The 20,068-nt window shown below is 46.3% G+C and overlaps 1 protein-coding gene across 1 annotated transcript in view; it reads left to right on the plus strand.

Annotated features, from left to right (window-relative positions):
* ATRN (attractin) overlaps positions 1-20,068 on the plus strand; it is a 143,746-nt gene that overhangs the window by 20,761 nt on the left and 102,917 nt on the right. Inside the window, exons 2-3 of the mRNA XM_054391488.1 lie at positions 14,345-14,428; positions 18,984-19,097. Coding sequence (XP_054247463.1) covers positions 14,345-14,428; positions 18,984-19,097 — 198 coding nt within the window. The remainder of the gene's footprint in view (positions 1-14,344; positions 14,429-18,983; positions 19,098-20,068) is intronic.

Raw genomic sequence — 20,068 nt, forward strand, 5'->3', positions numbered from 1 at the left:
TGAGTGAACTTTTTCTTGCAGGGTTTAAGGGTGCTTCCAGTAGGTGTGCAGTCATGCTCTTATAAGTAATCATAGAAACACAGAATGGTTTGGGTTGGAAGGGACCTTTAAAGTTCAAACCTCCCTGCAGTCAGCAGGGACATCTGCAACTAGAGCAGGTTGCTCAGAGCCCCAAACAACCTGACCTGGAATGGTTCCAGGGATGGGGCATCTACTGCTTCTCCAAGCAACCTGTGCCAGGGTCTCACCTCTCTCACAGTTAACAATTTCTCTCTTCTCTCTAGTCTAAATCTGCCCTCTTTCAGTTTAAACCCCTCAGCCCTTGTCCTGTCAGTGATTCAATCAAGATGTGCAGTGCTGGAAAGAGGCAAAACCTTTTCCTTTTCCTTTTTTTCTTACCAGTGTGAACAGAGCAACATTTTATGCCCCATTCCTTGTTAGTGCAAACATGCTTTTCCTAGGGATGTTAGCAGAAGGAAAGAATCCTTATTTAGGCTGAACCCTAAATAAGGAGGTGGGAGTTTTACTTAGAGACAGTTAGTTGAGCTGTGGCCTGTGAATCCTGCCCAGCTTGGCAGTGCAGTGAGAGGTTATTTCAAAACTGCCTGAGCAGTGTTGAGCCACCGGCTTTGTGTTTGGTGCTACAAATCTGTTGGGAGCAGATGGAATTTCAGGTTGTTTTTTTTTTCTCTCCTGCCACTGTCCAAGAATAACTTCTTTCTAAGTCATTTTAGAAGCAAAAGGAAAGGTGCATATGGAGATGGAAGCAATCATTTTTGCAGCTACACCTTCCCTCGGGGACTGCAAGCTGTGCAGTCCTGCCCCTCCGGAGCTCCTGCATGGGAGGACACCCACAGTTGTGTTCCCTTCTAGACTGCCCCCAGTGCTCATCAAATAGTCTGTCTGCTGGAGTTGTTTGGTTTATTATTTATTTGTTTTTCAAGGGAGGCTTTCTTTGCTCTGTAGTGATTAGCAAGAGAGCTGCCTTACTACTAGAAAAGAAGTAAAAAAAAAAACCCCAAACATCTGTGCCTCTGCAGCAGAGCATTTGGCCAAGTGCTGGTTGTGACCTTCCCTGCACTACTGAGCTAGTTCACAGGCAAACACTCCAGAGCTATTTAGCCTATAAAGAAATGCTAACACATCTTGGATTAGAGATAAGGTAAGGAGTCTGCTGTTGAGGCTGCCCTGAGACAAACCATAAAAGCTGTTAGGTGCCAATGAGTGCATTGTGTCCAAATCTTCAACCATTGTTCCAGACAGAAAAATGGTTTATCGTGGTCTTTGCTTGATTAAAATGCACTTTAAAAGTCTCCTCTTCAGAAGGATTCCCTTCTTTTTTTAATAGTGTTTTTTGTTTGGTTTGGGTTGTCTTTTTTTTTCCTGCTTCTTCCATCCCAGTAAGGAATCCAGGCTTGGTGTTCTAATAGCCAAGAATCTGTCTCAGTGGGTTAGGAATTATTTGATAGAGATTGTAAAATTTATTGAGCAGACAGATTTAATAAAGCATAGGAGTTTAGAGTGGCTAAAGCCATCCTTTTTCCTACAGGATTTATGCTTGCTGCTCACAGTGAGGCTGACAAATACACTCAGGACTTGAAAACCATTCCAGCTCTTCACCTATTTCAGTTACTGGATATCTTTCCTGTTTTTCTTAATAAACTCATGTGAAAAGGGCAATGTTTTCACGTTTGGTTTATTTTTCTTGGCTCTTTAAACAAGTTCAAGTGGCATGGGTTTACTTCATTCCTTCAAGAAGCTGGTAGAACAGCTTAGTCTGGCTGGTGGAGTAAGCGGAGTGTGGTTGAAGTGATCTGTGCCAGCAGCAGAAAGTTTTCATTTAAGGGATTAAGATGATTCAAACCAAATCTACGTCAAGTCTGGCCTTTCCTCTCTTAGCATTTGATGTCCACTGAGCCTACAGCTGTATTGCAGTGGCCTCCTGAAGCATCAACATTCCTGGTGCTGAGCCAAACATCCAGGCTTTTGTTAGTTTAGAGATGTGCAGGAGCTGTGTTTGAATAGTGTCCTGTTCTGAGCTAGAACAGAACCAGTTCTGCTCAGGGATTTGACTTCCCAGCTCAGGCTCTGCTCACTGAGGCACTTTCTGCAGTTCAGGGCAGGGCTGCACAGCCAGAGGCTGCTCCTAGCAGGGAGAAGCTGCTGGGGAGAGCTCCTGCCAAGGGCTGGGCTGCAGAAAGGCTCTGGCTGAGACTTGCTCCTGGGCACACCAAGGGCATTGCCACATCTTGTGTGTCACCTTGGGGTGCAGGAAGTCAGAGGTGGCATCTGCAGGGAGGAGTAAACAGAACAGATGACCCTCAACTGGCTAACAAGGGATTGCAGCTCATGGACATCACCTTCAGGAGGAAGCTGAGGGATCACCAGAGTCAAGCTTCTTTTCTAGTGGCTGATGTCCCAGAGGGACTTGGTCCCTTCTGCCTTTGACTCCCACCTGTGTGTTCCTGGATCCAGTTTCAGAATCCATCTCTTGAATCTGATTCCCATCTGCTGCTGAATCCAGTCTGGGACTTCCCCAGTGCCTTCCCCCAGAATCTGGTGACAGTGGTGCCATCAGAGGTTGGGCTGGATGTTGGTTTGCATCTCTTTATCTCTGTTTCATTGGATTGTTCTCATTTCCATCCCAGCTGGTTTAGTTTCTTTCCCACCCCATCGCTCTCTTGCCCTTATTCCTTTTCTCTTCCCACTGGGAAGTCAGAGGGGTTCATGGGGAGCCTCTGGCACTCCCCTGGTGGCCAGCCTTGCTTTAACTTCTGACAGATAGTAAATGAATTCTTGAGGAGCCCTAGAGATCAATAGAAGTTTCCCCCTTCCTCCCTGACCCATTTCCCACCTTACTGGCAGTTTTTTCCCCTCAGGGCTGTAAGCTATGTCAGCAGCAGTGTGGCTGTTGGGTGGGGGCTGGAGTAGATGAGCACCAGAGGAGTGAGAAGAGGCAGCTGGAGGAATGCTCAGTGTTTGCATCTCTGGGGTGTCAACCTTGTCCTGCCTGAATTTGCCTGATCTGGATTATTCTCTGTTTTTGAGGTTTGCTCTACTGAACAAAGAGGAACTTCTCAAGGAAGCTCCCTGTGTCCATCTGCCATGGTTCAATACTTGAGGCATTCTATACTTAGCTCCCTTTTCTGCTTTTTGGGGTGAAATTGCTTTCATTAAAAATGAGTCATTTGGGGAAAATACCAGTGGGGCTTTTCTGCAGGGGGTTACAAATCATTCTGTTTCTTGCTGCAGTTCAGAATTTAGTCCAGCAGGCCATAGGATAGAGGAACAGCTGGCTGGAACTGGGAAATGTAAGGGGAGGGAAGGAGGAGTGATTGCTGTTCTGTCCCAATATGTATGTAGAAATGAGAACTTGGCTGTGAAAGCAGAAATTATCACAATTTAGATTTGATATTGGGAAGAAATTCTGCCTCATGAGGGTGGTGATAAACACACACACATTGCCCAAGGAAATTACGGAGGTTCTGAGCCTGGAATTGTTCAGATCCAGGATGGAGCATTAAAAAAGCTGCTCTGATAGAAGGTGTTCAAGTCCATGGCTGGGGGATTGGAAATAGATGACCTTTAAGTTCCCTTCCAACTCAAACCATTTTATGATTCTCTACTTTGTTTCCAGGGGACCAAACTTGTAGTTTCAAGTTTAAATGTGGTGTTGGGAGCTTATGAGGGCTGCTATGGAGGTTGCTTTGTCGGTGCTGGTGGCATCCTTGAGAGCAGTTTCCTCATTAGTAAGCTTATCAAGGTGTCATTAGATCAGTATTTTAGCTGAAACTTGTTTTATAAATGAAACAACATTTTTCTTCCAAGTTCATTTCTGGCTGGTTAGTTGTCATTGTGACATTGATAGGTCCCAGGTGTCCAGAAGCAGCAGCAAAACCTGTGCCACCTGTGGTGTTGTACTGGGTGTAGGAGCTCTTGTGAATATTCAGTACAAACTGTTGCAGCAACAAATCGATGTAAACAAACCCAGGCTGCCACAAACACACCTGCCAGCCTGGATCCCTCCTCCTCTATTGATTCCCTGCTCTTTACATGACCTTCTCCATGTCACTTCATTCAGAAACCTGCTTTAAAATGCTAAAGATTGTCATTCTGTAGGTTCACTAAAGCCACTCTGGATCTTGGGACATACTTTATCATTCCAATGATCTTCACTTGAGGAAGTGATTCTTTTCCTTTACTCTGGTGAGACTCCACCCAGAGCATTGCATCCAGTTCTGATGCAAGAAGGACATGGAACTGCTGGAGCAGCTCCAGAGGAGGCCATGAAGATGATCAGAGGGCTAGAGAACCTCCTGTGTGGTCACAGGCTGGGAGAGTTAGGGCTCTTCAGCCTGGAGAAGAGAAGGCTCCAGGGAGACCTTAGAGTAGCCTTCCAGTACCTGAAGGGGGTTACAGGAAAGCTGGGGAGGGACTTCTGACAAGGACTGGGAGTGACAGGATGAGGGACAGTGGTTTCAAAGGAGATCAGGGCAGATGTAGACTGGAGATTAGGAAGAAATTCTTTGTAGTGAGGGTGGTGAGACTGAGACACTGGAACAGATTGTCCAGGAAGGTCATGGATGTCCCCTCCTTGGAGATGCTCAAGGCCAGGACCTTGAGCCACCTGTTCTAGTGGGAGGTGTCCTTGTCAATGCCATCAGGGAGGATGGAACTGGATCATCTTTAAGGTCCCTTCCAACCCAACCCATTGTAGGAATCTATGAATCTGTGTCAAAATCCATTTTTCAGGTCAGACCTAATGGAGGTTAACCCTCACACCAAGCTGCTTCTTACCTTTTTTTCTTTCCCAGGGAACAGTTTTCCCAGCAGGTAGCACTGATATGTAGTAGCTCTGAAATGTTTTGAATGTCAGGCAGGAAGTAAAAGGAATTATTTCTGTCCCTGTTAGGAAAGTGGGTCACGCTGTGATACTTATTTATAGCAAGTCTCAGTATTTTCATTTTCCCTTTTTCTAATTTTTTTTTTTTGCTATAAAAGTGACTGATCCTTGGCTTGAGTTTTTCTCTAAATGCTGCTACCAGGTACTGTGCTCTGCCTGTGGCCTGGAGATCAGCAGTGGTGGAGGGGAGCAAGGGTGCAGCTAAACCAGAGTTCAGACCTGCTTCTTCAGGGTTCAGAGGGAGCAGTTTGGGTGGTTTGAGACCCCACCTGCAGTCCAACCATCAACCCAAACCCACCATGGCCACTAAACCATGTCCCCAAGTGCCATGTCCACATGTTTCTTGAACCTTCCAGGGATGGGGACTCTACCACCTCCCTGGGTAGCTTGTTCCAGTCCCTGACCACTCTTGCAGCAAACAACTTTTCCTAATCTCCAACCTAGTCCTCCCCTGGCACAATTTCAGGCCATTGCCTCTCATCCTATCCCCTGATACTAGGGAGGAGAGACCCACCACACTAGTAAGATCTTGAAAGACATTGCTTAGGTGTGTGCTAAATTGGTTTAAGGCTCTGTGTAGAGCAAAGATGTGCATAGACTCTCTCTTGTTGAAGCTGCACTGAACGTGTCCCAAGTTACCTTGTTTTACCTTCAAATGAGTTGGAAAGCTTGCAGGTATGAGTACAGATGTTAGAAACAGAAATGATTAAACTTAAATGTTTTGTAGAAGTTCTTCTGGATTTGGTTTCTAACCAGAATTTCTTCCGGTTTAGATTTCTAGTCGGGCTTTCAGTAGTGCAACCCTTTCAGGAGACTCCGACCCTCCAGAATTGATTGATGGATTTAACTAATAAAGGATTCTGCCTTCATCCCCCTTTAGAAAACTGAACAAAAACTCCATGGTTAGAGCCAAGGTTTGAGAACTGCAAACTGGAACTGGGATGCAGATTAAGAAAACAATAAGTGAGATTTGGGGTTGGTAGTGGTTGTGAGTACACTCAGGAGCAGGATTCTTTCTCAGCAGACACACTTTGTTTAAGCACAGGTTATAGTGTTTGTTTTGTACATTGCCTGAAGTCAGGCTGCATCATCTAATGCAGTGAATTGGTTTTGATCTTCCAGTGTAGACCTTGATGGAAACTGTCTGGCTCTGGAGAACTTTCCTCCTTAGCCTTTGATGGTTCTCTGGCAACCACAATGATGTGCTTTCTCCTTCCTTTGGTCTTGCAGGAAGTTTGAACTTGGGGCGATGCTGAGGCAGTTTGTGTGGGGTGAGACTGTTTGTAAGGGCTCTTGGCCAAAGGTTGTAAGGATTCATTGTGTGCAGGGGAAGGATAGGGGTTGTTATATTCCTTTTTCTGCTGCAAAGCTGATGGTGTGTGAGCTTTGTATGCTTCTGCTCTGCACTGTTGCCTCCTCCTGCCTGGCATGAAGCAGATACCACTATAAACTACAAGAGCGTTTCAGGACCACCAGTGAGGATGAGAGCTGAGTTTTTCAAGGCATTCCAAACACTTGCAGATAATTTATCTTCCTTTCTAAGAACTAGGCCAAGATCCAATAAATGGATTTGTGAACAGATGGGGAAACCATAATGCAACAGTTAGATCAGCTTCATGGACAACTGTCCTAGTTGACACCATCTGCCTGCCCATCGGCTCAGGTATGGGCACTGGGCGGAGGTGGGCTTCAGGGGGACATGCTGAAGTGGCCTGACATCATGGGAACGTTTCTGCAGATCTTACAAGCACTGGGGGAAGTGTTTGGAAGGAAAAAAAAAAACCTGATAATGAAGCTTGGAGTTGTTGTGGTGTGGAGGCAGAGATCAGTGGTAATATAGCAGAGCAAAGCCATGGAGGTCTGCTCCTGGAGCATGGTGCCAGTGTGAAAAGATGCTCCTGGGGTGTAATGCTGGTAATGACAGCTTGTATTCTTTGTTTGCCCCAGTAAATTGGAATGGAGGGAAGAATTTACAGAAGTGGAGCTACACAATGTTTGCATTTCCACTGCAGTCTGTAGGTTTGGCTGGAGAGAGATAAAACGAGGTTATGAAACAGCTCTGCTGTCTTGTGGTCTCTGAAATGGGGCTGGAAAGAAAGAAATAGGATAGGCAGGGGTCTAGCTTTAGGATATTTTCAATTTGAGTTTAATAGCTGGAGAAGCTTGGAAGCAAGAACATCATGTGGAGCTACTGTTTCTGGTGTGTCCAAACAGAGGTGTAATTACCAGGCAGTGTCTCTTAACAGGTGGTTGTGAAATGACTGAAGTCACAGAATGGTTTGGGTTGGAAGGGACCTTCAAGGTCACCTAGTTCTGACCTTCCATTAGACCAGGTTGCTCATAAGCCCTGTCCAGCCTGGCCTTGAACACTCCCAGGGACATCCACAACCTCTCTGAGCAACCTGTTCCAGTGCCTCACCATGCTCACAGTGAAGGATTTCTTTATATCTAATCTAAATGTTGCTGTCTTTTGGGATCCAGCACAGGGTTTTTTTTTCCCAGTGCTTCTGGCATGAGGAAATGGGATTGGAGAAGGGAAACTGGCTTTTCCTTCACTGCTCCTGTTGCCTGAGTGTTGGGTAATTTGGTGTCCTGTCAAAAGATTGCTCCCTGGATATAATGCACTTCCGGTTACAGCTTTCAGGCAGACAGAAGGCAAACCTCTTCTGTACAGAGGAGCTGGAGTGCGTTTTTAGATTCCATGTCTTTGAAATTCCTCTCCTTCCCCAGCAGCAGAGCTGGGTGAGCAAGTGGAGCTGTGAAGGAGTGAGGAAGGAGTGTGAAGGAGCAAGGAAGACTTACTCCTGTGAAGGAGTAAGGAAGACAACTGGGAAGAGCTCCAGGCGTGGCCCAGCTGACTTAAGCTGAGGCCAGGACACTTTTGGGGTCAGCTCTGCTGATGGTGCTGAAGGCAGCTGGCAGCTCCAGCAGGATGATGGCAGAGGCAGCAGCCAGCCCCGAGACAACTTTGGTGGCATTTAATTTTGGTGACAGCAGAAGAGCAGGAGCTGGGACAGTGTGTCAAGATAGGCAGTGTGACGGAGGAACTGGTGGCCAGCTGGACTGAGGCAACATTTGTTCCTTCTGAGTTCTCTCAGGCTGTCCTTGGTCATGCAGGGGAGCACACAAGACCTCTCTCTGAGGAGCACAGAGGGGTTTGGCAGGTTTGGAAACGTTGGTGCTGCAGGTCGTGAGTCAGACAGGAGAGGCTGTGCTGAGAGGTTTTACCTGCTGCAGTTTCTCAGACCTCCAGGGGCTTTCCAGGCTCTGCCTTTATCTCTGATCAGCAGCCAGGAAATCACTTTCCATATTTTTACATATCTCACACAGAAGGGCAAAGCTAATCTCTTGCTCTGAAGCAGCAACCTTTCCCATAGCAAATCCAGTGTCAATCATTCCATCTTTGTTCTGAACCAAAGCTGCTCTTCAGAATCACTTCAGGCTGTACCATGGAAAGGGGGATGAAAAGAGAAGCCATTAACCATAGACAGTGATCAGCACTCCTCTCTGACCTCTTTGCCATGGTGAGGCTGACAAAGTGGTGCAGAGTGACCTTGAAATCCCTGATTCCCTCTGGAGGAAAGGCCTGGTGCAGAGGGTGGGTTTGCAAGCACTGGAGTAGCACAGGTCTGTCCCTCTCTGCTCAGCACTGGGGAAGCCACACTTGAAGTGCTGGGTTCAGTCTTGGAGCCCTCACTACAGGAGGGACATTGAGGTTCTGGAATGTGTCCAGAGAAGGGCAACAAAACTGGGGAAGGGTCCAGAGCACAAGTCCTGTGAAGGAGCAGCTGAGGGATGCTCACAGTCTTTGGGCAGGTACCTGATGCTACATAGCTTAAATCCTTCTCAGACTTGATTTGGCAGTAGTGTCACTGCCTTCCTCGCTCTGAGACCTGGCATGTCATTAATTCTGCCCCCAGCTGTACCTGTGGGGTGGCAGAAGAGGGGATTTAGCTGTTTGAAATTCATGCCATAGATGCCTAGATGTTGTTAATCTTTCTTTCATCCCCTCTGTGGCTGATCACTATTCCATGCCTATAAATTAGGGCTTTTGCTTCTAGCAAACCCTAGAAGGATGGAGCCTTTAACCTCGGAGAAATTGAACAAAGCAAAATTGTCAATCAATTTAGGCCAGAATGGCCTTGTTCTGGTAATAGGCTGTAACAGCCCTCAGCTTCAAATTTGCCCTAAACAATGGCTTTTAATTGTGCTGTGCTTGAGCCTGAAGGAAGGGAAGAGCAGAGAGGAGGAAGACTCACTGTTTGCCTCAGTCTCTCCATTTAGCAACCTGAGAATAAGGATGAGTTTGGGGTTGGTTTGGGCTTTTTCTTCTCTTTTGTGGTGGTTTGTGGGGTTTTGGCTTTTGTTTCGTTTTTCGGTTTGGGGTTTTGTTTGTTTGTTTGTTTGTTTTGTGTGTGTGAAAAGGTTGTGCCAGAAGATCTTGCTGGCAAGTCACCAGTGATGCTGTACATGACAGTCTACTAATGCTTACACATCACTGCCTCCAAAACAATTCTGAGATCTCTTGAAGATCTAGTCTAGCCCCCCTGTGGTGGGCAGGGACACCTTCCACTAGATCAAGCTGATCAAAGGTCTGTCCAACCTGGCCTTCCAGGGAGAGGATATCCACAACTTCTCTAGGCACCCTGGTCCAGTGCAGGCTGCCCAGAGAGGTTGTGGAGTCTCCTTCTCTGAGATTCCAAAGCCTCCTGGACATTGTGATCCTGGGAAACCTGTTGTGGGTGCCCCTGCTTTTTCAGGGGGTTGGACTGGATGATCTCCAGAGGTGTCTTCCAACCCCGCCCCATGCTGGGATTCTCTAAGTTTTAAGCTGCTCTTGTCTTGGGTTTATGATTTTTTTTTTTTTTGCACTCTGCTATTAGTGAGAGGATTGCTTTATCTTTGTGAGGTGGTGATTAGATAAGGGCTTTGAGGCTGTGTCTGGTTGTGCAGTTCATGTCTCTGCAGGAACTTTGTCACTGTCTACTAATTTGTACTGAAAAATCCCCACTGCTGGTATTGCTCCTGTTGTTATTGAAAACATGGATTTATCTGCTGTGCTCCAGTACTCAGATGTGGCTTTTTACCCAGGAGATGCTGCTGCTTACTTCTGATTTTCTTGTGTTGCTGTGCTTTTTGGGGGCTCCCAGATCTAGAGGGGAGCTGCTAAATACACAGAATTCTTTTACATACAATACTTCTCTTTGAAGCAGGCTCTCTGAGATCTTCATCCTTTTCATTGCTTCCCTTTTCTCTTTGTCAGTAAGCAGCACTCAGGTTTGGAGCCCTTTGAATGGGTGTGTTGTAGGTTCAGTTCCTTAGCTCCCTTTTTTTTCCCCTTTGATTCCTAAATATTTCAGTCCACTTGAAGAGCAGTGAAATACTGACACCAGGCCCAGCAGAACACTGTTTGCACTCCTAGTGAGGCTGGAAACAAACCTCCAGTGGTGTGTATGTGTGTGTGTTTTTGCATCTGGAGTTTTGTATACAAACCCCTGGGATTGTTTTTCCACCCTGGAGGTTTAAAGTCAATATTGTAGCTTTTGCAGGTGCTAACCGTGTGACCTATGCCTTGTGTACGTTCTTCCACCTTGCTGTGTGTTAGACAATGTCCTGCCTTGAACTGCTTCATTCCTGGAGTGTCCCCTGCCCCAGTGATTCCTGCATTCCCTTCCTAAACCTCTGCTCACAAAGCCAAAGCTTTGTGCAGGACATGTCCCCACTTCTCAGTGCCCCCCAGTCCCAATGTCACCTGCATTGCCAGCAGGACAGAGCTGGAAAGATCACAAGGGGTTTTGTTGGCTTTTTCTCCTAGCACCTGAGAGCAGTTTGGGTTTTGCTATTGAATGTCAAGATAAGATTTCAGCTTCAGACTGCTTTCTGTGCTTAGTATTTATTTCTCTCTGTCTTGCAGAGTGTCCCTGGGAGAGTGTTTAGAGAGTAGTGTGGAGCTGCTAATGCCCTGCCAGGCACCCACATGGGAGAAGAAATTACCTCTGTGTCTTTTGCTCTTGGAGACATCAACTGATTATTTTTTTTTTTATAATATCCTGTGTGTGTTTGTAGTGGCAGCAGTTGCTGAAGCTTAGTAAGAAATCTCAGTCACTTACAGGTCATGGAATCACAGGATGGTGGGGGTTGGAAGGGACATAGGAGGATCATCTAACCCAACCCTCCCTGCTAAAGCAGCGTCACCCACAGCAGGTTGTCCAGGATCACCTTGGCCACGTAGGTTTAGAAAGTCTTCAGAGAAGGAGACTCTGTAACCTTTCTGGGCAGCCTGCTTCAAGGCTCCATCACCCTCACAGCAGAGAATTTTTTCCTCCTGTTCAGGTGGAACCTCCTGGGTACCAGTTTGTGCCCATTGCCCCTTGCTAGGCACCACTGAAGAATCTGGCCCCAGCCTCTTGCCCACTGTCCTTAAATTCTTGCTGAGCACTGATCAGATCCCCTCTGGGGCTGCTCCTTCTCAATGCTCAACAGCCCCAGGGCTCTCAGCCTTTCCTCCTCACAGAGATGCTCCAGGCCTCTCAGCATCTTTGTAGCCTCTGCTGAACCCTCTCCAGTAGTTCCCTGTCTCTCTTGAACTGGGGAGGCCAGGACTAGACACAGGACTCCAACTATGGTCTCACCAGGTCAGAGTAGAGGGAGAGGAGAACCTTCCTCAATCTGCTGGTCACACTTCTCAGTGCACTCCAAGATCCCTTTGGCCTTCTTGGCCACAAGAGCACGTTGCTGACTCATGGCGAACTTGTCCAGCAGCATTCCCTGGTCCTTTGCATATCAAAGAAATTGAATGTTGATTATTTGGGTTTAACTAAATCCTGTGTTTTGTTTTTGCCTTGCTGAAGTGTGATTAAATTACACTGATGTTGAAATGCTCTTTTTCCTTCCCCCTGATAGGTGACATGGCAGCAGCACTGATGGGTTTATTATTTTTTTTTGTTTCCATTACCCTTGATAGCATTTCTGTGGTGAATGATTTAGTAATTGTTTCCAGAGAAAATTGTTCACATAGCGTTTTTTTGAGCAGAGTCTCTTTAAGATCTTGGCAGGTTGTAGAAGGTTGTCAGAGTTGCTCAGGTTTCCAGAGTCTGTTTACTTTTGGTTGCCTGCAAAGTGCTGTCAGTGTTGAAGCCTTGGTCCAGTCTGATTCCCTTTGTATTTTCAAAGGGATAAGGTTTTAGACAAAAAAAAAAAAAAAGGCAAAAAACACCCTAGATGTTGTTGCCTACAACTTGGCATTTCATAGATTCGTAGAATGGTTTGGGTTGGAAGGGACCTTAAAGATCATCCAGTTCCATCCCCCTGCCATGGGCAGGGACACTTCCCATCAGCCCAGGTTGCTCAAGGCCTCATCTAACCTGGCCTTGAACACCTCCAGGGAGGAGGCATCCACAGCCTCCCTGGGCAACCTGTGCCAGTGTCTCACTACCCTCACTGAAAGAATCTCTTCCTAATCTCCAGGCTAAATCTGCCCTCCTCAAGCTTTAGTCCATTTCCTCTACTCCTGTTGCTATAGGTCCTTGTGAAAAGTCCCTCACCAGCTCTCCTGTAACCCTCTTCAGGTACTGGAAGGCTGCTCTAAGGTCTATATCTGGTTTTGCATTATTTCTGGTCAATAGAGTTTGCAAAGATTTTGAAACCTTAAGTTATCTCTCTGTGTTTGTGTTTGTTTATTCATCTACATCTGTAGCTGCATCTACTCCATAAAAGGTTCAGATGCTTCCTGTGCTCTTGAAAATTTGAGCTGATTTTTCATTTCCTTAAATGCAGATCCTCAGAACATCAGTAACTAAGTTTCTGTGGTTGAAAACTAAGATGAGAAATTAGCACAGAGGAACCTACAAAGTCTATAGGTTTTGCCTTTTGAATTTGGGTTAGAGATGAACTTTAAAAAATGGAAAGGAGTCTGGAAAAACCATTTTGACTCAGTCAAAATATTTTCAAAAGATCAGATGATAGCATTAACAGATCACTAGGGAAAGACACAGCAAAAGGTTCCAAAATCCTGGCTTTGGGAAACTCTGATCTTACTTCCTTCTCCTTTCTGCCAAGTTTGATTTTTGGAGAGTGCTTTTGTTTACTGAAATTGTTTTTTAAGTAGGACAATTTAATTTTGCCAGCAGGCTGTGAGTTGCTCCAGCCACGTGCCAGCAGTGGAGTTTATAACCTCCCTAGTCTGGAATCCTGCTCCAGGTGCCAAGGTGTGCTCTGCCTGGTGTTTGGGCATCTTCAGATACTTCCATCTGAGCTCATCCTTCCCTGGTAATTTATTTTCAACTGTTTCTGCTATTTGTAAAACCCAGCCTGAAGTATTTGGTAGATGAAAAGCTGGACATGAGCTGGCACTGAGTGCTCACAGCCCAGACGTGGCCCTGCTCTGGACTGATCCCAGCAGTGTAAGCAACAGGGGCAGGGAGGGGACTCTGCCTCTCTGCTCTGCTGGGACCAGCTCTGGAGTCCTCAGCACATTACAGACAGGGACCTGTTGGAGCAGCTGAAAAAAGCTGGGGACAGACTTCTTAGCAGGGCTTGTTGTGACCAGACAAGGGGTGATGGTTTGAGGCTAAAAGAGGGAGATTCATGCTGGAGAGAAGGAAGAAGTTCTTCACACTGTGAGGGTGGTGAGACCCTGTACTTTCTGCTGCTGTCACCTCCTGTTTATAGGCACAATGGAGAAGGGGTGTTTGTAGGGTTGTCCTGGCAGTGGGACCATCCATCTCTTTGATCACTTGATATGAAATGACATGGGGATAGGAACATGCTACTGAAGGTGGGGGTTGTGTGGAACTTTGATGTTACAGAATCACGGAATTGTCAGGGTTGGAAGGGATCTCAAAGATCATCCAGTTCCAACCTCCCCACTGTGGGCAGGGACACCTCACACTAATTCAGGTGTCTGTTCTGAGTTATGATGCAGCCCTTGATGCAGGAGGAATTAAGGTTTTGCACTGGAGGGTTGTGGGGATCAGTCTTTTGCTCAAGGACTTTGTGAAGTGTCAGATACAGACCAGGAAAGAGGTTGTGCCGTGGGCTTCACCTGGACTTCTTGCAAGAGTTGTGTGATTTGCCTAAATAAATAGTTTAGGAATAACTTCAGCTTCTCTGCCTGGGAGTCCCTCTTGCTGGCTGGCTGGTGCTAGTCTGTGTGTTTGTCTTTGTGGAGGAAGGTCATTTTATTCCTAGGGTGCATCAGTCTGACAGAGAAACCGTCACTCTCAGCTGTCCTTCCTTAAGGACAGCAACTGAGAGCACGTCCAGAGTTCACCAGGAGAATCCCAATTGCCTGATTGTTTTGTGTTGAGTTGTTGGTTTGTTTGTAGTGGCTCTTAAGGAAATGAAAACCTGATGATGGATCTTCTAAATGCAGGGACTCTTTGTATGAATGTTTAATACCATTTGAGGCTAATGCTTGTCTTTATTTCTGTTTATTTACAGGCTCACTGGGCCTTCAGGGTATGTAACGGATGGGCCTGGGAATTACAAATACAAAACAAAATGCACCTGGCTCATTGAAGGAAGGTGAGTGTAGTAAACATCTTTTTAGTGCTCCTTTATTGGGACTTTCAGAACTACAGACTCCTAGAATCTTTAAGGTTGGAAAAGACCTTTAAGATTATCCATCCCAGCTGTTACCCAGCTACCATGACCACTAAGCTGTATCCTGAAGCACCACATCTACAGCTTCTTGAACACCTCTAGGGGTGATGACTCCACCACCTCCCTGGGCAGCCTGTTCCAATGCCTGACCACTCTTTCAGTAAAGAGATTTTCCCTCATATCCAATCTAAACCTCTCCTGGCACATCTTAAGCCCCTAAGTTAGGTGAGGTTTATCTCCACTGAGTATTTTCACATCTTGGGTTTCCTTTTTCTTTTTTTTTTTTTTTTCCTTTTAAAGCAAGATAGGGCAGCACTTAGGTATTAAATAATGGTTCTCTGAGCATCTGAGGCCTTCAAAGTGACATCTGAAGTGGAGGTTTGCTGTGCAGAGTACCCTTCATGTTGAAACCACACATGGAAAGAGAGAGTGAAAGAATAAAGAAATAAAGCACTGAAAGTGTTTAACTGTTCCCACAGTGGGTCAGTGGGTGTTTGGGGTTCACTATCTAGGGGCTTCTTGGCAGTATGAAAAAGAAGTGGAGCAAACTCTGTTAAAGCCCTTATTCATGAAGAGCTGGTCTGTAATGATGTCCTTCAGACACTTATTTACTCATTAGGCCATGAGGACTTCAGAGAGACCATTGACCATTTTTGGCAGAGATCTTCTAAACCATGAGAAGCCCCTTAGGCTTCTTCCTCTCTCTTCTTTACCCTTCCCCTGTGTGATCTTTCTGTTGCTCCTGGGGGTTTCTTGCAGCTGTGAGGAGCAGCCTGTCCAGGTGCATACCCTCTGACTGTCACCTGATTGGTGGCACAGCACTCCAGAGCCCCTGACTGGTCTCAGTGTTTTTCATAGCACCAAGCTGGCGCCAGGAGTGTGAAATCAATTCGTTTAGGCTGGAGAACTCTGCATGGTCAGTTCTGAGGCTGTGTGATAACAGCTCCGGGTTAGGGCACATTCTGTGCAGGTCCCTCAGTCTGGAAGTAGGGAGGTTTGTGACTGGGAACAGTCATGTGAGAGCAGGAATGACTTCACTTGCATGGAGTGCTCCTAAGCTGAGGTCTCTGGGCGTCTTTGGGGTTGTTCAGCCTGGAGGAGAGAAGACTCCAGGGAGACCTTATTGAAACCTTTCAGTACTCAGAGGGGCTGATTAGAAAGCTGGGGACTGACTTGTTAGCAGGACCTGTTGTGCCAGGACAAGGGGTAATGGATTTAAACTGAAAGAGGGAGATTTAGACTAGAGAGAAGGGAGACATTGTTTTACTCTCAGGGTGGCACTCAGGCACACTGGCCCAGAGTGCCCAGAGAGGTGATAGATGCCCCATCCCTGGAGCCATTCCAGGTCAGATTGCTTGGGGCTGTGAGCAATCTGCTCTGGTTGCAGATGTCCCTGCTGACTGCAGGAGGGTTGGACTAAATGACCTTTAGAGGTCCCTTCCAATCTAAACTATTCAATGATTTCTCTGATTCTGTGATCCTGGAGGGACAGAACCTGCTCCAAGGCCAGGGCATGCTTTTGTTATGTTGCTCTTCCCTCCATGATTGGGATGTCTGGTGGGGAAATTGGTATTCACTTCACCTACTTCAGACATTTATTTTGGATCAGTAACTTCAATACCTAAGCTCCCAAGATGTTGAAAGGTGAGGACTGAGCTCTTCCAAAGAGCCCCATATAATGCTGAAACTGGGAGCCTGCCACTCACTATTAACTATGGAAGGAGCCCAGTTCCTTAATGTGGTTAAGATCAAAAGTTAGATGCTGTGAGTGGCAACTCCTCTTAATTTTTGTAGGCAATAAAAATACAACTGCAGCCAGTTTGGAATTACAAGTAATTAAAGATTATTTTGCAAGGAAGTTATTACAGCCAGACAGCCTGAGCAGTTCTACTTCAGTCACTTTAACCTTCACAGCTTCAGCTTTCTTTTCCAAAGGATGATCTGACTCATGTTTTTATCAGAAGTGATGTGCTGCTCATGGGACTCTGTTAATGTCACGATTACTGCTCCTTCAGCCTTTGGTTGCTGCTGCTGAGAGGCTTCCTAGAGAACTCTCACTTCTTGGGGTTTGAAGTCAGATCTTACATGCTGTAAAGAGGTGGACAAAAATGTTCCTCCTTGTTTGATAACCAGTTTAAGTGGATGTCCTTTTCCTGCTTCTGCTTGTGCCCCTCTGTCAGAGCATGGTGGCAGAAGGAGGACATAATCATGCTGATTAAAGCTGCTGAGGTATGCACCCTTGTGAAAACAGCCCAACCTCTCTGCCAAACGTGGAGTTCCCAGAGGTCTGGACTTAGAAAGCAGCATTGGCAAAGCTGTTGCATGCTGCTGAGTATCCTCAGCTCGTTGCAAGCATAGCAGGGTGTGGAGGGCAGCAGGTAAAGGGACAATCCACATGTGCAGCTGAGCCTGCTGGATAAATCAGATGTTTAAAAGCCATATGTGCTGCACTCTTTCCTTTTTGCACCATTCCTGACTCTTCTTGACTGATGCCTGTGCTGTGTCCTCATCCTGGAGGAGTCCTTTTCATTTTTCCCCAGGAGCATGAGAGAAGGCAGATGAGATCCATCCAGCCTGAGGATCCCATCTGAGGCAGAGCCTGCAGCCTTGTGATTCACAAATGGGTGCTGTCTGTTAATGACTTGTGAGCTGTAGCAAAGATAATCTTTTTGTTCTTGGTCTAAAGCTTTTATCCATTAAATATTTCTTTCTGCTCTACAGCTGTCAGACCACTAAAATGGAAGCAAGCCCCTTCCAATTTCCTAGGCTGCTGTTTTGAAATGCTGAGACCTTTTTGTGCTTTGTCTTTAAGCAAGACATTATCCTTGAGGTACAGCTGGCTGCTCCCTTCTCCAAAGGCCTGGAGCAGGTTGCTGTCCCTGTCTCAGATTATTCTTTTGCAGAACAACTCCCTAAGGAATTCCCCTTCTGTGGGAAGGAAGGACTCCATGGCAAGCTGACATCTTATTAATTTATTTGATTAGGATGAACAAGGATTTAATCTGAACTCAAGGGCACTGCTGTTGGAAATCTAATCACTTGCATCTACCCCTTCAGCAGCTGCAACTGTGGGCACAGGAAGAAGTGCTACTGCAGATGGACTTTGTTTTTATCTTGAGGTCCAAGCACAATGTCAGTGGTGTTTTCACCCTCCTGGAGCTGAACTCTAAACTGTTACCTGCTGTGGCTTCTGTGTGATTCTCTTTAGGTAGTAAACCATGAAACTAATGGTATCTAAGTCTGCTTTACTTGGCTAGGGCTTAGTGGGCAGCTTCTGTGTATGGAGTGAAAGGATTGTTGATATGTTGTGGTGTCTGAGTTACTGTTTCCATTCTCATATCAACTCAAAAAACTTTTTTCCTGCTCAGAAGATGAGGGCCCTGGATGCTCTTCTCTTGACTTAGGAAGTCAACAGAGGAGCCTCTTCTTGACCAGTGGTGTGAACATCAGGGTGTGCTGCTAGGCCTGCTGCATTCCACTGGTAGAAGGCACCAAGTGTCTTCCCAGGACTTCTAGCTCATCTATCCTCAGCTGGTCCCAGTGTTTTTTGTGACACATCACCAGCAGAAATCAACCTGGTTAGCATTCATAAGGAATGAGGGGCAGTGAGTGGTTATTACATTGGAGCAGTCCAAGCAATAACCAGAAATCTTGCTTCTGGAAGAAGGTAAAGCTCCAGGACCTCTCATGCTGCAGAAGACAAGTCTCTGCATTCTCTTGACCTGTTTTGTCCAGCTCCCAGAATGTGGTGAGCAAGACTGAGAATCTCTTTAATCAGTATCCATTGAGGCATATTTCCAGTTTCCAGCTTGGAGGGGCTTCCCTCAGGAGGGCCATCCTGCAGTCCTGCACAAGTTATACAGTAAGAGAAGAAGGACTTCTGCCAACTTCTGGGCAATTAAATCATCTCAGTTCATCGTAATCACATTGGTCTGCAGAAGATCCCTTGAACAAGAAAAATATCTCTCATTAGCTTCCTGATGGTAGCTGTGATCCTTTATAGAATCATTTAGGTTGGAAAAGACCTTTAAGATCATTGTGACCAACCTGAAACCTAACACTGCCAAGTCCACCCCTAAGCCATTCCCAAAGTACCACATCTGCACGAGAGCATGTTGTCCATGTGGATTTTCCATGCTTACCCCTGCAAAGCCCTGTCATTAGGACTGGTAAAGAGCGGAGGGCTGGCAGTGCCTGCTCTTCAGATCCTGCTGGTGGTGGTGAGAAGAGGTTTAAGGACACATTTTCTCTGACCATAAAGAATCTGCTGCTTAATACCAGAGGAGTGTGTGCACCAGAAAGAAGCTCAGTGTGTTTGAGGCATCCACAGCTACACTAAACCACTCTGCCTGAATCTTGTTTAGAGAGGAGCTTCACACCAGAGGAGTTTGTTAGGGGACTTGGTGTGTCAAGTGGCTTATTACAAATATTCTCTTTATTATTGTTTTTTTTGGATTTTTTTTTTTTTTTTTTGCAGGCCAAACACAATCCTCAGGCTTCGATTCAATCACTTTGCCACAGAGTGCAGCTGGGACCACTTGTATGTGTATGATGGAGACTCGATTTATGCTCCCTTACTGGCAGCTTTCAGGTGAGTTCCCTTTGGTGGCAATGGAGCTGTGCACAGTGAGAGCTCTGTCAGATACTCTGAATCAAATGTGGCTTCTGGCAGTGTAAATGCATTGCACTCATCTCAACGTGTAAGGCAGCAAATACAGCACATACAGCAAGTGGCCTTCTGTGCAGCCATCCTCAGCAGGAACAATGAAGGAGCTGTTTTGCCTTTACAATGAGCAGCTCATGTAAGTATTATGGTTTCATTTCCAAATCCTGGTTATTTGAGAGACAACAAAATGATTGTCATCTGCTTGAGCTTGAGATGATTCCGTATGCAGGCTCCTTCTGAAGGAGGAGAGTGTCCCATCTATCATTTGTGAGCACAACTCAAGTTTAACTCTCAGTATGCCCGTGCTGACACAAGGCCTCCCCAAGTTAAGAGAGACAGGGATCTGTGGAGAGCTAGGAGGATGACTGTGGGACTTGAACATCTCTGCTGTGGAGAAAGACTGAGAGCCCTGGGGCTGTTTAGTCTGGAGAGGAGCAGGCTGAAAGCGGATCTGATCCATGTTTATAAATAGCTGAGGGGTGGGTGTCAAGAAAGCTGCCAGGTTCTTTTTGATGGTGCCCAGTGACAGGACAAGGAACAATGGGGACAAGCTGGAACACAAGAGGTGCCACCTCAACATGAGGAGAAATTTGTTTGGTATGAGGGTGCTGGAGCCCTGGAGCAGGCTGCCCAGAGAGGTTGTGGAGTCTTCTTCTCTGGAGACTTTCAAGCCCCACCTGGATGTGTTCCTGTGCAGCCTGCCCGAGGTGACCCTGCTTTTGGCAGGGGGATTGGACTTGATGATCTCTAGAGGTCCCTTCCAACCTCTCTCATTGTATGAAAAGCCAAGTAACTGACACTGACAGCGTACACATCTCATGGAACTATCTATAGCCTTATGGACCTTTACGTTTTAAACCCTTTGAACGTGTTCAGAAACAAGAAGGAGGGGTCAA

This window comes from Indicator indicator, chromosome 23 (genome assembly GCF_027791375.1).
Source record: "Indicator indicator isolate 239-I01 chromosome 23, UM_Iind_1.1, whole genome shotgun sequence".
Lineage (NCBI taxonomy): Eukaryota > Metazoa > Chordata > Aves > Piciformes > Indicatoridae > Indicator > Indicator indicator.